Source organism: Bufo gargarizans, chromosome 5 (genome assembly GCF_014858855.1).
Source record: "Bufo gargarizans isolate SCDJY-AF-19 chromosome 5, ASM1485885v1, whole genome shotgun sequence".
NCBI lineage: Eukaryota > Metazoa > Chordata > Amphibia > Anura > Bufonidae > Bufo > Bufo gargarizans.
Genome location: NC_058084.1, coordinates 440,461,443 through 440,475,968, shown reverse-complemented (window position 1 = coordinate 440,475,968; position 14,526 = coordinate 440,461,443). Strand labels below are relative to the sequence as shown.

The 14,526-nt window shown below is 41.3% G+C and overlaps 1 protein-coding gene across 6 annotated transcripts in view; it reads left to right on the top strand.

Annotated features, from left to right (window-relative positions):
- Positions 1–13,540, top strand: part of LOC122938486 (LIM zinc-binding domain-containing Nebulette) — a 235,380-nt gene extending 221,840 nt beyond the window's left edge. For 4 of the 6 annotated variants that reach the window (XM_044294031.1, XM_044294027.1, XM_044294028.1 and 1 more), the window contains 3 exons: positions 1,978–2,121; positions 5,331–5,449; positions 8,998–13,540. In XM_044294031.1, the coding sequence (XP_044149966.1) occupies positions 1,978–2,121; positions 5,331–5,449; positions 8,998–9,174 (440 nt within the window). In that variant the 3' untranslated portion in view covers positions 9,175–13,540. The remainder of the gene's footprint in view (positions 1–1,977; positions 2,122–5,330; positions 5,450–8,997) is intronic. The other 2 variants (XM_044294032.1, XM_044294030.1) reach the window with 1 other exon arrangement.
- The last annotated feature ends 986 nt before the right edge of the window (positions 13,541–14,526 follow it).

Genomic DNA, 14,526 nt, shown 5'->3' with positions numbered 1-14,526 from the left:
ACTACTGTAAATACACTACCGGAAAATATAAAAAGGGCACCTGTAAAATGTAATGCGATTATGCTGAGATTGATAAAGTATAAACTGCTAGTGGTGGCAATGATCACACGACCAAGGTGGTGTTCCCTTTATTTGGCTTCTGCAGCAGGGTATATGATGAAGCCGCTGCACATTAATACTGGGTGGCATCTCCCTTGCTGCAATACAGGCTGCCACTCAGGCATGGTAATGGTCAGACAAGTGCTGGATATCTTTCCGTGGTATGTCATTCAAAGGAGAGAAGGAAGGAGGGATGGAAGGAAGGAAATAAGGCAAGGAAGGAAATAAGGAAAGAAATAAAGCAAGGGAGGAAATAAGGCAAGGAAGAAAGGAGGCGAGTCAAATAAGGAGGACAGAAAGAAAGGAAATAAGGCAAGGAAGGAAGGGAAGAAAGGGAAGAAAGGAAGGAAGAAATAAGGCGAGAGAAGAATGAAGGAATGGCACTTGCAGAGCTGTAGATGGTTAAGTAAGTTAACATAGTAACAAAGTTTATAAGGCCGAATAAAGACATTTGTCCATCCAGTTCGGCCTGTCATCCTGCAAGTTGATCCAGAGGAAGGCAAAAAAAAAAACTGAGGTACAAGCCAATTTTCCCCACTTTAGGTGCAGAAAAATCCTTCCTGACTCCAATCAGACAATCAGAATAACTCCCTGGATCAGCAACCCCTCTCTAGTAGCTATAGCCTGTAATATTATTACACTCCAGAAATACATCCAGGCCCCTGTTGAACTCTTTTAGTGAACTCACCATCACCACCTCCTAAGGCAGAGAGTTCCATAGTCTCACTGCTCTTACCGTAAAGAATCCTCTTCTATGTTTGTGTACAAACCTTCTTTCCTCCAGACGCAGAGGGTGTCCCCTCGTCACTGTCCTGGACATAAATAGATGATGGGAGAGATCTCTGTACTGACCCCTGATAGGTATTAGATCTTCCCTCAGTCGCCTTTTGATAATCTTTCAGGGTACTGTAGTCCCCTTCATTCCAGTTATTACTTTAGTTGCCCTTCTCTGAACCCTCTCCAGCTCTGCTATGTCTGCCTTGTTCACAAGAGCCCAGAACTGTACACAGTACTCCATGTGTGGTCTGACTAGTGATTTGTAAAGTGGTAGGACCATGTTCTCATCACGGGCATCTATGCCCCTTTTGATGCAACCCATTATCTTATTGGCCTGACACTGGTTTCTAGAGCTTTGTTTCCTGTTCACTAAAATTCTTAAGTCCTTTTCTATGTCAGTGTTACCCAGTTTTACCATTTAGTATGTACGGGTGACTTGCATTATTCCTTCCCATGTGCATAACCATGTGCATTTTTTACACATAACAATTTTGTCTGCAGATTTTACTGTAGTGTTTTTAGGACACCCTCCACTGGAGTAAGATTGTGCTTTTTTTTTGTAACTCTTTAAAAAGTTGCAGCTGACAAGTCTGGTGACCACCTAATTTACATAGACAACTGTGGTCAATTCTCATTTGTGGTGAGTGCAGTGTAAAACGGCAAAAATGATATGGGCTAGGTAGTAAATAATAGAAGAATGGACAGAATAAAGGCAGAAAATAAGGGAAGGAAGAAATGTATGGAAGGAAGGATGGAGAAATGAAGAGAAGGAAGGGAAAACAAGGGAAGGCAGAAATGAAGAAAGGGAGAGAAGAATATAAGGGAAGGAAGAAAAGGAGAGAGAGAGAAAGTAAATAAGGGAAGTCAGGAGGGAAGGAAACATGGGAAGCATGGATCCAGGAAGTGAGAACTGAAGAAAGGGAAGACGGCAGGAAGGAAGGAAAGAAGTAATGAAGGAAGGACCAGGTTCTATGCATCTCTTTATGTGGAGTCTATAGAAAACCTTTATCCTGTATTTTTATTTTTTCACCTGCATCTTTCTCTGTTTTATGCCATATCTATTTGCACTCCTTTGTCACTATAGTATTCCTTTATTTCTAGAGCGAGCTAGTCTTGGCCATAGGCAGTCTTGCCACTCTGCGGGGGCAGCCAGGGTGAGCCAGGCAGATGACAGGTCAGAAGCGTCTGAGATTAAATCTAGCTTCTCTTACTACAGTGAAGGGGCAAAGGCATCCGATGAAGGAGGTAACAAGCACAAACCCCATGTTACTTAAAGCATCCGTCCCACCTCTACTAGATGTTTAATTACACCCTTTCTAAACTTCCTTGCCATCTTCTACCCATTGGATCAAGTGCTGGTTAGAGTGCTATAAACAGTGGCCCAGATGTACTATTCATAAAGATGGCACAAGCTTAGACCGGCTGTCTAGTCCTGCACCAGGCTTATGTCAGAGGCTCAGGCTGGATGATAAATGACAACTCTTGGCTGGCTTACTTTGAGACCGATTTTGAAGCCAGAATTGCGCCAAAATTTTGATGCAAAATAGCACATATTAGGTCCACCCCTCCCGTGCAAAGGTCCATCCACTTTCCAATAAACGCACCCCCATTATGTGCATGCCAGGAAAAGGTGTAAAAACACTGCTTCTCTATATTTTGATATATTGTATCAATCCACTGCATTTAAGCCAAGTTTCTTCTCAATGACTGGAAGCATATTAAAGCCGGACTGAAACACAAAGGGGGCCATATACTAACCAGAAATACGTCTATATTAGGCGTATTTCTGGTGCAGATTGCAGCGCAAAGGTTATTTACACCGCAATCTGCAACTTTTCCCCCACTCACGCCAGGTCTCAAAAAGGGGGCGCGGGCGGGGAAGGGGACGGGCTGGCAGGCCAGTCTCATTTAACATTTTCTACATCTGGTATTAGGTATATAAAATGGTCTAAATCTACGCGAGCAAGCGAGCTGGTGTCGAATCAGAAGCGGAAGTCTTAATAAATGACCCCCAAAATATCTTAGAGAATTGAATACCAACATGCGGTCACCTCTTCTGACTCGTCTGTTTTAGTAAATATTTGTATTCCCCTTTGTATTCCTCACAAAATAACAATTTTGGAAGGTTTTCCATAGATCTGTGCTATTTTTCTAAAATATGTACTCAAGGAGGTTTAGAGAACTAAGTGGTTACACATCAGTATTGTACATGGGACGACTGCCTTAAATAGCATTGACACCTCACTGTTATGCAAAGCTTCACTCGTAACACATTTTAACATTCTAGCTTATAGGCTTGTGTGCCATCTTCTAATATATAATACCCACCCACCCCATGTAAATTTTTCTTCATACCATCGCTGAGGATATATTGTTCCTTTTTAATATATAGCATAGCCACTGTACAGGATAAGGAAATTCATGCAAAAGCAATCTATGACAGAATGATTCTACAGAAAGAGAGAAGTGGCGTCTGTGTGTCTCTGCTCATCTTTGTATAATATTCATCACAATGTGGTATTGGTACAAATTAAAAATGAACACATTTCTTGAAATTCATTTTGGGGGTGATTCACCAAATTAAAAACAAAACAAAGAAAACACACCACTGGAAAAGAGATGTGTAGGTCAGTTCTGCAATCAAAAGGATAAGGATACTGAATGTCTCCATATTACACTTCTCTGAATAAGACATACAAGTCAGTTCTCCTTCCAAAAGGACAAGAAAACTGAGTGTCTCAAGAGAAAATTGCTCTGGTTAGTTGAGTGGCCTTTGTCAGGGTGTTGGGGGGTGCTCTTTCTCATTAGGGAGACCACCTAGTTTGCATGAGGATTGCTCTGCATTTCTGGGAAAGATATATGCAAATTATATATAAACATATCTTATTTCTACTGGCATCAGATGAAAAAAAACAACCACCCCCCAAGAACCCGACAAAGGTTAAGTTCACATCAGCGCTATCCGTTCCCGTTCTTCTGCTTCATTATAGGAGCAGAAGAAAAGAAGTAGTGGAAGTGCTGGATTTGGCACATAATTGAGACGAACGGTAACTAACAGAGCCCATTGACTATAATAGGATCTGTTTGGTTTCCATTTGAAGAAAACATGCATTCAGTGCTTTTCTCTCCTCCATTTTTGAAAAAATCTGTGATGGAGGCTTCTAACTGAGCCTATTGAGAGAAAAACTAACTTGCATGTCTCTCTTCCAGTCTCTCTTTAGAAATCCATTTTTATTTTATTAGTATATTATATAATATTGCATAAAAAGTTACTTCTATGGAGATCTAGAGTGATGGTGATGACTGTGCAGAGGGTTTTCTGCTTGTGCTTACGTTTAGGACACTACAGTATATGGATGTGGTAAGTATAAGTACTCAGAAATCACCAGCTCAGAAAAAAAGTGATTTTTTTTTCACTACTGCCGAGAACGCTAGGAGCCTATAGGAGCCACAGCTCAGTCACCCACAGCCAATATGTGTGCAAGAAAACTGGTGCATATTACATCTACAATCTACACCAGCTCCCTGCTGACGTAGATGTTAATTTCTGCCACAAGGAACTGCTGGAGATATGCCTAAATTATCCCTATACACAGAGCTCTCTCTACTAGTGGAAATGTATCCTTTAGGGTATGTCGATGCTGTGGATTTGTGTGCTCCTACAAGTGCACCTAAGGCAGAGCTTCATTGTGAAGTGCTCTCTGCTCTAAGCTGCTCCACAGCCCGTCATGGATGCTACAGATGTCACTCAAGCAAGGCAAGAGTTACGAAGCAGCTCAGTGAGGAGAGCTCCGCCTCCTGGACATTCGCAAGAGCAGAATCGGGCAGAATAAAAATTCATATTCACACTTATAATAAAATATATTTTTCTGCTCTCCTTGGGCCTCTGTTAATAGGCGTATAGTCAAAACTGCTGACAGACTCCCTTTAAAGTGGTTATCCTCTGTGCTTCAGTGATAAGTGATTGGGGCCCATCAGCCATGACGAGAACAGGGCCCTGTGCTTCCATTTTAATCGGAGCATCTGTTGCACATGTGCTCTGCCACTCCATTTGAAGTCTGAGTCAGAGGCTTTGGTGTTATCAGTCCCATAGAAATTGAATGGAGCGGCTGCCCACATGCGTGACCGTCACTCCATTCAACAGTAGGACACCCACAAACACTTACCTCCTAAGAGAACTCAACCTAAACTTTTCATTGCTTGCTGGCTCTTTTTTTTTTAAATCAAAGCAAACTTTTAGTCCAATAATGTCCAAGGAACTAGACAGACCCTTTCTGGAGCAAAATAGGAAATGTATTCATACAAACCTATGGGTCAGTGCCATAGAAGTATTTCTCAGGCATTGTGGGTCAAAGTAGACTGTCCTTAGGGAAGCTTGGAAGGTATATATTTATTAATGCATGAACTTTAATATTTGCAAACATAACAATTACTAATCTGATTTCTGAATGCAGCCCCTGTAGGTGCCTACCATCCATCTCAGCCTCAAGGCTTTGGCTACATGCACCCGCCAAGTATGTCCTCTACGAGGTCAATGCATTCTCCACATGCACATTCAACCTCACCAAGTATGGTAAGTACTGAGAGTCATATCAGCTAAAATATATAGGTCAGGTGTTTAAAGAACGACACCCAAAATGTATGCAAATATGGAGGCTGCCGGAGGAAGAGTAAGGCGTCTAAAATGTTTTAGGGTTACTATAAGGTTTAGGGATAAAATAGGCTGATTGTGGCAAATTGTAAACTTCCTTTAGTTCAGCAATGATGGGATTTAACACGTGTAAGGTTATGAAGGTTATAGGGTTGTTATATTCAAATATGTTGAATATATTAGATCTGCATAATATGCCAAACATGCCTCATAAATGGTGTCCCACCTTTGGAACCCCATCCAGAAGGAGAATGAAGTCCCCCTAAAATCGGTACTGCATGCCAAGGTAACCAGAAGCATAGTTGTTTCTCTAATTGCCATTAAGGAAACCAGTCAGACTGTACGTGCAATCCTATCTGCAGGCAACATGGGTTTGGAGCAAGAGAAGCTGAGCAGATGGATATTTTGAGAAAAGATTCAGTATCTGTCATTCATTCTTATACTAGGCTTATTCTAGACCAGTTTGGAGTCCAATAGGTGGTCTGACTTTTAATCCTTTAACAGTCACATTAAAATTGGAACCCCCACAAAATGTCACTTTTTTGTTGTAGATTTTGAATTTATGTCTGAAGTAAGTATAGTTGGCGCAAAACTTGGGTTCAATTTTAACCCCTTAGTGTGGCTTCACATTACCGATCTATTTCCCGTTTTAGCAATCTGTTTAAATGTGATTACAACGTAAAATAACAGAATGCAAAAAGGAAGGCATAAAGTTTTGATCAGTCATAATAGAAGTCTGTGGGAAAAAAATCCCGGAAATCTGCATTTCGTCACGGTTCCGTTATTTAGGACGGAAACAAAAGTCCTGTCGACAGTTTTTTGTTTTTTTTTCCTTCCTAAATAACGGAACCGTGATGGAATATATCTTTCAGTTTTTTTCACCATAGACTCCTATTATAACAAATCAAAATGGAATGCCTTCTGTTGTCTGTAGTGCCATTCTGTTATTTTCCATTTAATCATATTAGGGATTGCTAAAATGGAAAATAACTAATTTTAGCCTTAAGGACCAGTACATTTTTCCCACTCTGTGTTCCAAAGGTCATAACTTTTTTTTTTTCCTTCAATTTAGCTGCATGAGACCTTAAAAGGGTATTCCGGTAGGTAAAAGTTATCCCCTATCCTGTGGACAGGGGATAACTATTAGATCAGTGTTTTTTTTTTAGGAATCCATTTTAGGGTTTATATACTGTATTTAATAACATTTTATTTTTCGGGGGGAAAATAAAAAACTGCAATTTTAACATTGTTTTGCGGAATTTCTTTATTCAACGTTCACTGTGTGGCATAAATAACATGGTAACTTTATTCTGTAGGATACTACAATTATGATGTGAATTTCTTATATTTTTATATATTTTTATATTTTTTTTTTTCTCTTTTGCCTTCAGCCTGTTAACTCCCAAACTGTCCTTTCCCTCCTCCAGGCCGGCTGAAGGGGAGAGAGTTGCTTTAACGCTTCACATCTTGGGCTGGGTAGCAGAGATATGGGCTGACAAATCTGACAATCTAAGCTTTAAAATGAGACCAGAATCATTGCATTATCTCTACTACTTTGGGAGATATAGCTGTTAGAAATTGGGTTGGGAGTGAAAGCAGCTGAAACCTGCTTTGACTTTCACCTGTTATCACTCCAGACCTGATTTCTAACATCTGTATCTCCTGAAGTAGAGGGGATAATGCTGTGAATATATGATACTGTTAAGTCCTTTTCTCAAAGACGAGCACAGCCAAGGCAAAACTATTAAGTGGTTAATTAATGATTGACAGTATGCACAGTTGTACAGGAGAGGCTATCAATAACTGAGTAGGACCACACACTGGACTCCTAAGCGCAGAAAGAGATTTAAATCAATAAAATACAAGTTATATTGAATCTTTTCCCATGAAACTATATATCAGTCTGTTTAGCTCTGTAGCATGACAACCTAAGTTCTCTAACACAGTGTTTCCCAACCAGTGTGCCTCCAGATGTTGCAAAACTACAACTCCCAGCATGCCTGGACAGCCTTTGGCTGTGCAGGCATGCTGGGAGTTGTAGTTTTGCAACAGCTGGAGGCACACTGGTTTGGAAACACTGCTCTAACAGGACAGCATTTTCAAGATGGCAACTTCACTTTATTTGGAGAAAACCATAGACATCGGCAAATTTCATTGCCACTTTTCCTCCCATTTCTTCAACAGGGGTTTTCAGGGACTTAGATATTGATGGCTTATCCTCAGGATAGGTCATTAATATCATATTTGTGAGATGGCCCGACATCCGGCACCCCCAGCAGACAGCTACCAGCATCAGAAACTTAACAGTGTATGGAAGGCTCGATCCACTGTGCAGTTTCCGGTGCTGTTGGCTGCCTGAAACAGCTGACTGGTGGGGATTTGGGAACCTCCTCTCTCATGATTGCTGGAGGTTCTAGCGGTTAAACCACAAGTGATCAGACACTTATCCCCTATCCTGTGGAATAGTGGAATACTACTTTAATTCAAGTTAGAGTACGATTAAATAAGAACCTGTCACTGAATTCACATTGCGGCATAAATTAGTGACAGGTCTATGAAGCAAAAGCAGTAAGGTTTTTGTAAAAAAATAAAATAAGAGATACCAAACCCTAAATGATGGCTTGTGACTATTGTCATGAGTAGGATTTGGGTTGATGTATCCACTTAGCAGCTTTCTTTTGCTTTTTGCTGCCCATATCTCCCTATGCATGAATATGGATGTAGTCATAGGTTCTCTTAAGGCACAATCTCTCTCCCCCCCCCCCAAATTATACTCCCAGACGCCCAGGAAACAAAGATCAGATGTGTTCCCCTGCTGCATGTCCACAATGTAGTGCTGTCCCTTCACCTGCTGAATGAAGAAGGGGGAACAATGATGACATGGTGACTTTGATATACAACACCCCAATACTCAGCTTCCTGGACCATTGTATTCATGATTAGTGATGAGCGAATCTATTTGTATGAATTAATTCATCTCATCAACAAGAGTTTTTCCCCTACGAGCGCCCCCCCCCCCCGCCACTGAATTCACAGGGCCGGACATCTCACCCAGCTCCGACGGGCAGCCACTGTGCATGCACATGAGAACATGTGATCCTCATTTTTATTAGTGAACCCTTTTTATACGAAGGCATAGTCCAAAGTGGCCAAGCCCTTTTGGGAAGGGAAGTATTAAATGCTGCCAAAACTGAATTTACAGGTTTTAAGTGGAACATATAGATTCGGTATAACCTCTCCTCTTTCTGGACTTAGGAGTCCAGTGGGCGGTCCTTCTTAGTGATTGACAGCTATCTCTGTATAACTGTACATAGACAGATAGCTGTCAATCTCTGACTCCGAAGCCCATCATGCATATGTCCATTACATTGACATGACCATTTTCACCTGGTTGCCCTAAAGTCTCTAACTAATACAGACTGAATGATAAAGTATAACCTCTTCACTTCCCATTATTCTGTCTTGTGCAGAGAACATACAGAGCCATGTACGACTACAGCGCTCAAGATGATGATGAGGTTTCCTTCAGGGACGGTGACTATATTGTCAACGTGCAGCCAATCGATGACGGATGGATGTACGGCACAGTGCAGAGAACTGGGAAGACGGGGATGCTGCCAGCCAATTACATTGAGCCCGTTAACTGAGAGCCGCACGTTCCTTCACCTTTCAGCACTCAGTATATATTTTATTTTTATGTAAGGATCACGACGATCATGAAATCTTTATTGACAATTATTCTTTTAAAACGCGTAAAATTAAGTTTAAGCTTATTTTTTAAGCACTAGCATAGAACCTATGAAATAGAAGAAGCTCTTACCGCAAGGAAAAGGACTCTGCCAACAAACCCTCATAGACTTAGTTGAATGTTGTATATTACCATATAATGGAATATTTTTTTCTCTTACATGACATATCCTTTCATAGTTAACCTCAGAGGGCTGGTAATTGCTGACAATCGCGGATATAGCAGTGGCATAACGTAGATTATATATAAGATTATGAAACATATTTAGCTGCTTCTGCTATATTCTATACTCTGTGCATTGTTTAGTATTGCACCTTTAGTCAAATGGAATCAAATCTTTCCAAATATAATTCTAATTTAATACTAAATATTATATAAAAAAGTTGTATTTATGATCATAATATAGTCAATAGTTTCCAAAGATCTTTGTGATTGCATTCAGAATGATGGGAGAGTTCCGCTGCACAAGAAAACATCTCACTTTTTAAAAGGTAAATCAAAAGAAAATGGTATATAAACAGTGCCGTGCAAAAGTCTTAGGTGTGGTAAAAGTGCTGCAAAGTAAAAATGCTTTCAGTTTTAATAGTTTATTTTTATCAATTAACAAAATGCAAAGTGAATGAACAAAAGAGAAATCTAAATCAGATCAATATTTGGTGTGACCGCACTTTGCCTGCAATACAGCATCGGTTCTTCTAGGTACACTCGCACACAGTTTTTGAAGGAACTCGGCAGGAAGGTTATTCCAAACATCTTGCAGAACTAACTACAGATCTGTAGATGTAGGCCTGCTCAAATCCTTCTGTCTCTTTATGTAATGTAAGATAGGCTGGATGATGTTGAGATCAGGACTCTGTGGGGGCCATATAATCACTTCCAGGACTCCTTGTTCTTTACGTTGGAGATGGTTATTAATGACGTTGGCTGTATGTTTGGGTTCATTGTCCTGCTGCAGAATAAATTTGGAGCAAATCAGATGCCGCCCTGATGGTATTGCATGATGGTTAGGTTTCCTTTCTCAGCATTAAGGCCCCATTAATCCTGTCCAAATTCCCAACTCCATTTGCTGAAATACAGTCCCAAACTTGAAAGGTACCTCCATCATGCTTCACTATTGCCTGCAGACACATGTAGTACTGCTTTTCAGCCGTTTGGTAACAAACTGCCTTCTGTTACGGCCAACTATTTCTGATTTTGACTCCTTAATACAATGCACTTGCTGCCATTTATCTGCATCCCTTTTGAGTCGCTTTGCCTTGTCAAATGTTTGGCTTTTTGGCCGCAATCCTTTCATGAAGACCACTTCTGGCCAGACTTCTCTGAACAGTAGATAGGTGTACCTTATTTCCACTGGTTTCTGCCAGTTTTGAGCTAATGGCACTGTTAAACATCTTCAAATTTTGCAGGGTAGTAAACATGAGGCGTCTTTCATCTGTTGCACTACGTTTTCAGCACCTATCGGACATTGGTGGCATATCCTAGCAATATGTCCACAAAGTGCGAGATGGGCCAACCCCTTTAATGGTGTTCTTAGTGCTGAAAAATCCAGGAAGATACTTATCCATCATGCAATACCATCAGGAAGACGTCTGGTCGGTCCAAAATTTATTCAGAAGCAGGACAACAACCCTAAACATGCAGCCAATGTAATTAAGAACTATATTCAGAGTAAAGAAGAACAAGGAGTCCTGGAAGTGATGATATCTCCCAAACAGAACCCTGATCTCAACATCACTCAGTCTGTCTGGGATTATATGAAGAGACAGAAGGATTTGAGCATGTCAACATCCACATAAGATCTGTGGCTAGTTCTCCAAGATGTTTGGAAGAACCTCTCTGCCGTGTTCCTTCAAAAACTGTGTGCATTTTCCACACCTGCCTAAAACGTTTTGCACAGTACTGTACATATACATACAGTTGTCAAGTTGACTTAATAGATAGAGGCCCATCATGTTCAGGCCCTCTTCTATTTTCCAGAACAGAGAACGGCTACTAAGCACACCTCCTACTCTGGAGGACCTTGCATAGAGAGCTCATTGATTATTTGCTTCATTTCCCCAGTGGGGGCACTGCAGGAGTTTGAAGATCACTGAGAGTTCTAGCCACAAAGTACCCTATCTGTGAATTATATTTGCCACTTGTATAGACGGTCTTGAAGAACTTTAGGTTTACTTACTTTATATGCTTTATTTGGTATTAAATCACCTGGCTTTAAAACTTCTATGGTAATGAAGGCAGACTATTCATGTATATCTCACACATTATCCCGCATTATTTCAATTCTTAGATAAACACTTTGGTGGCAATGGTGAAAGGTATGCAGGCGTAAAACTCTCTGGGACAGACTCTTCTATAGATGGCATAAGCTTAGATTGGCTGTCTAGACCGGCACCAGATTTATCACAGGGGCTCAGGCGGGATGATAAATGTGTTGCCGGGAGAGACATTTTTGTCTAGCTGTATACTAACTTGGGTTAGCTTAGTTTGTATGCCAGAATTGTGTTGTAATTATGGCACTAAATGTTGCATATTAGACCACAACCCTTTTCTGAAAATCTATGCCCTATCAAGAACTAGATGTTCCAAATAGTGCCAAAAATACACCAGACTGCACCAGTTTGCACCACATTAAACCATATTTTGTTACAGATTATTACGGCGTGTCAGAGGGAGATTTATCATCTCTTTGTGCCTCTATTTTGGTGAAAGAAAATTTGAAAACCTTGTGTTTGCTACTTTTGGAACGTCACTTGTGACCAATTTTGTCGCAAGTGGCATTTCTGCTCCGGCCATCTCCACTTTGTGAAAAGGGGGTGGGGGGAGGACAGGGAGTGGGCCTGACACATTTATCTTCATTTGCGCCTGTTTTCAGGTACAAATGAAAACAGAAATTTACGGCAGCTGCGAACTGCCACAGATTTAATTCTGGTGCATGGCCTGCTGGGCGTTCCACCTAATATATGACGAGGCCTGCACCTCAAAGACCGACATAAAATACCGGTCTTTGATAGATCTCCCTTTAGGTACACTGACATTATTAAATGTGGGCCATTGAATGCAATAGAATAAAGCAGCAACTGCAACCATGGTCCAGCAGATGTGATCTGTGGACCAGAATATTACAAAATAACTATTACAAAGTGTGACCACGGTTTTTTATATATTTATACGCGGGTAAGCTCATGTGTGTGTTCTGATTCAGATCTCTTACAAAGATATGTAGTTAAATGGCTGCTTTTAGGCAACACTGGGGGGGGGGGGGGGCATTGAGCAGCTCATTGCATGATAAACAGTATGTGATAAGCTCCTAAGCTCCTCCTAGTGGTGGCTGTCGGAAGCCATAATTTATATCTATGTTTAAACACTGAATTCAGGACTGCATTATAAACAGAGCTCAGACTGCTATAAAGATATGGGAAGACATTAAAGCGGTTTTGTAACTGATTACCTATTCTCTGGATAGATCATAACTGATGATTTATCCTCTGGATAGGTCATTAACATATGATCGTGGGGGACCAACCTACGGAGCCCCCGCTGCTTAGCTGTTTGAAAAAGCCCATGCGCTTCAGTGAGGACTACAGCCTTCTCGCAGCTTACCCTAGCCCAGTGACATCACGACCATAGGCCACGTTACCAATGGCCTAGGGTAAGCTGTGAGAAGGTGAGGCGCTCATACCATTGTGAAATGATAGGTGGAGGTCCAGGTGCTAAACCCCCCACAGATTACTAAAACATAGGGGCCAAAGGGCTCTGCTGAGTGCTGTCCCCCCCTTGTGTGGCTCTCCCAAGCTTCCCTCAGAGAGTGGAATAAATGGCATACATATTCATATAAAGTCTACGGATTCCACTCTCCGAGGTTAGTAGGATTCATAGAAGGTCTATGGACTCATGCTCAGTTTCAGCTCCCTTGTTTCAGCATTGTGTGAGGGCCTCAACACCCAGAAACCCCACTGGTCAAAGTCACTGACATGACAAAAGTTTGTAAAAATCACTGGTACCCTTTAAGCTGCCTATAGACACCCGAGTTCATCTGATGACTGATGGTTATGCAGCTATACCATGAAGCACCCTTCTGGTAATGTTTGGTAGATTAGTTATAACCTTCAGGTTATGAATTTCTGTGGGTGGAAAAATCCAATGCGTTGAACTTTTGGTATTTTCTGCATCTAAGGTGGTTTTGTAGCCTGATGCATAAACATAATAAATCCATTTTCAGATTCTCAAAAGTTGCTAATGAAATAGAAATTGCACAAAGATTTTAATAGTGTTGTTCATTGCCGCTCATTCCATTAGTATCACACAGTCATTACTTCCATGACATGGATCCTTCACAGTCTGCTCAATAGACATAAACTAGTGCTACAGGGTATATTGTCCTGGATGTAGAACCATAGGAAGTATCGTTCCAGCAACATCGATAGCTGAAGCAACAGAAGCACCTGGCATGTTACAGGCAGCAAGCTGTGGCCCCATCTGTATGCCTCTGTGGCATTGCAGGCCAAGATCATTGAAATAAGTAAATGAGAGAGGTTCGATTCAGTTAAAGGGATCAGGGAGATGGATGTCATATTTTGCTAAATCAAAGCTTACATCTTCTTTAAAAAAAACTTGGAAACTTGCATCTTCGGTAAGCCCCTGAGGATTTGGTGTGGGAGTGGTAGTGGCCCTAATGAGATGCTGTTTCACAGTGTGCACTCAGTCCGTTGCGCCCGGGGTTCGGTGCAGTGAAAATGTGGATTAAAGGAATCAGGCAGACATAATACACATCAAATGGCTTTCTTAAGTGCAAAACTTGTAGTACAAACAGCAATAATGAATACAAGGTGTAGTCTCTGTTACCAGATGATGTGTGATGGCTGGTTAGATGGAATACAGAAATATATGCTAGCTCACAAAGTAGTTGTCTCTTGATTCGTCTTTACTATGGCTGGCACCAGTGACTGTAGGTAATGCAGGCTTTCAGATTTGCCTATACTTCCTTGGGGTGATTGGTGTCTTAACTTCTTCTCCGCCACCTCATAGAGACTTGGTGATGAGTGTCTTAACTCATTATCCCCCACCTTGCAGCAGTGTCTGAAAAGCTGATTGTAGCTAGTCACTCTGATGTCTGGAAAGCTGTAGCTTGATGGGTTTCTGCAGCCCTTGGACCTTCCTGTTCCTCTGCAGCAGTGGTCCTCACAGTGGAAATGGATTCCTGGTCCTAAGGCCTTAAAGTGGTTGTGCAAGAATTGGTGGGTTTTTGGCAAGA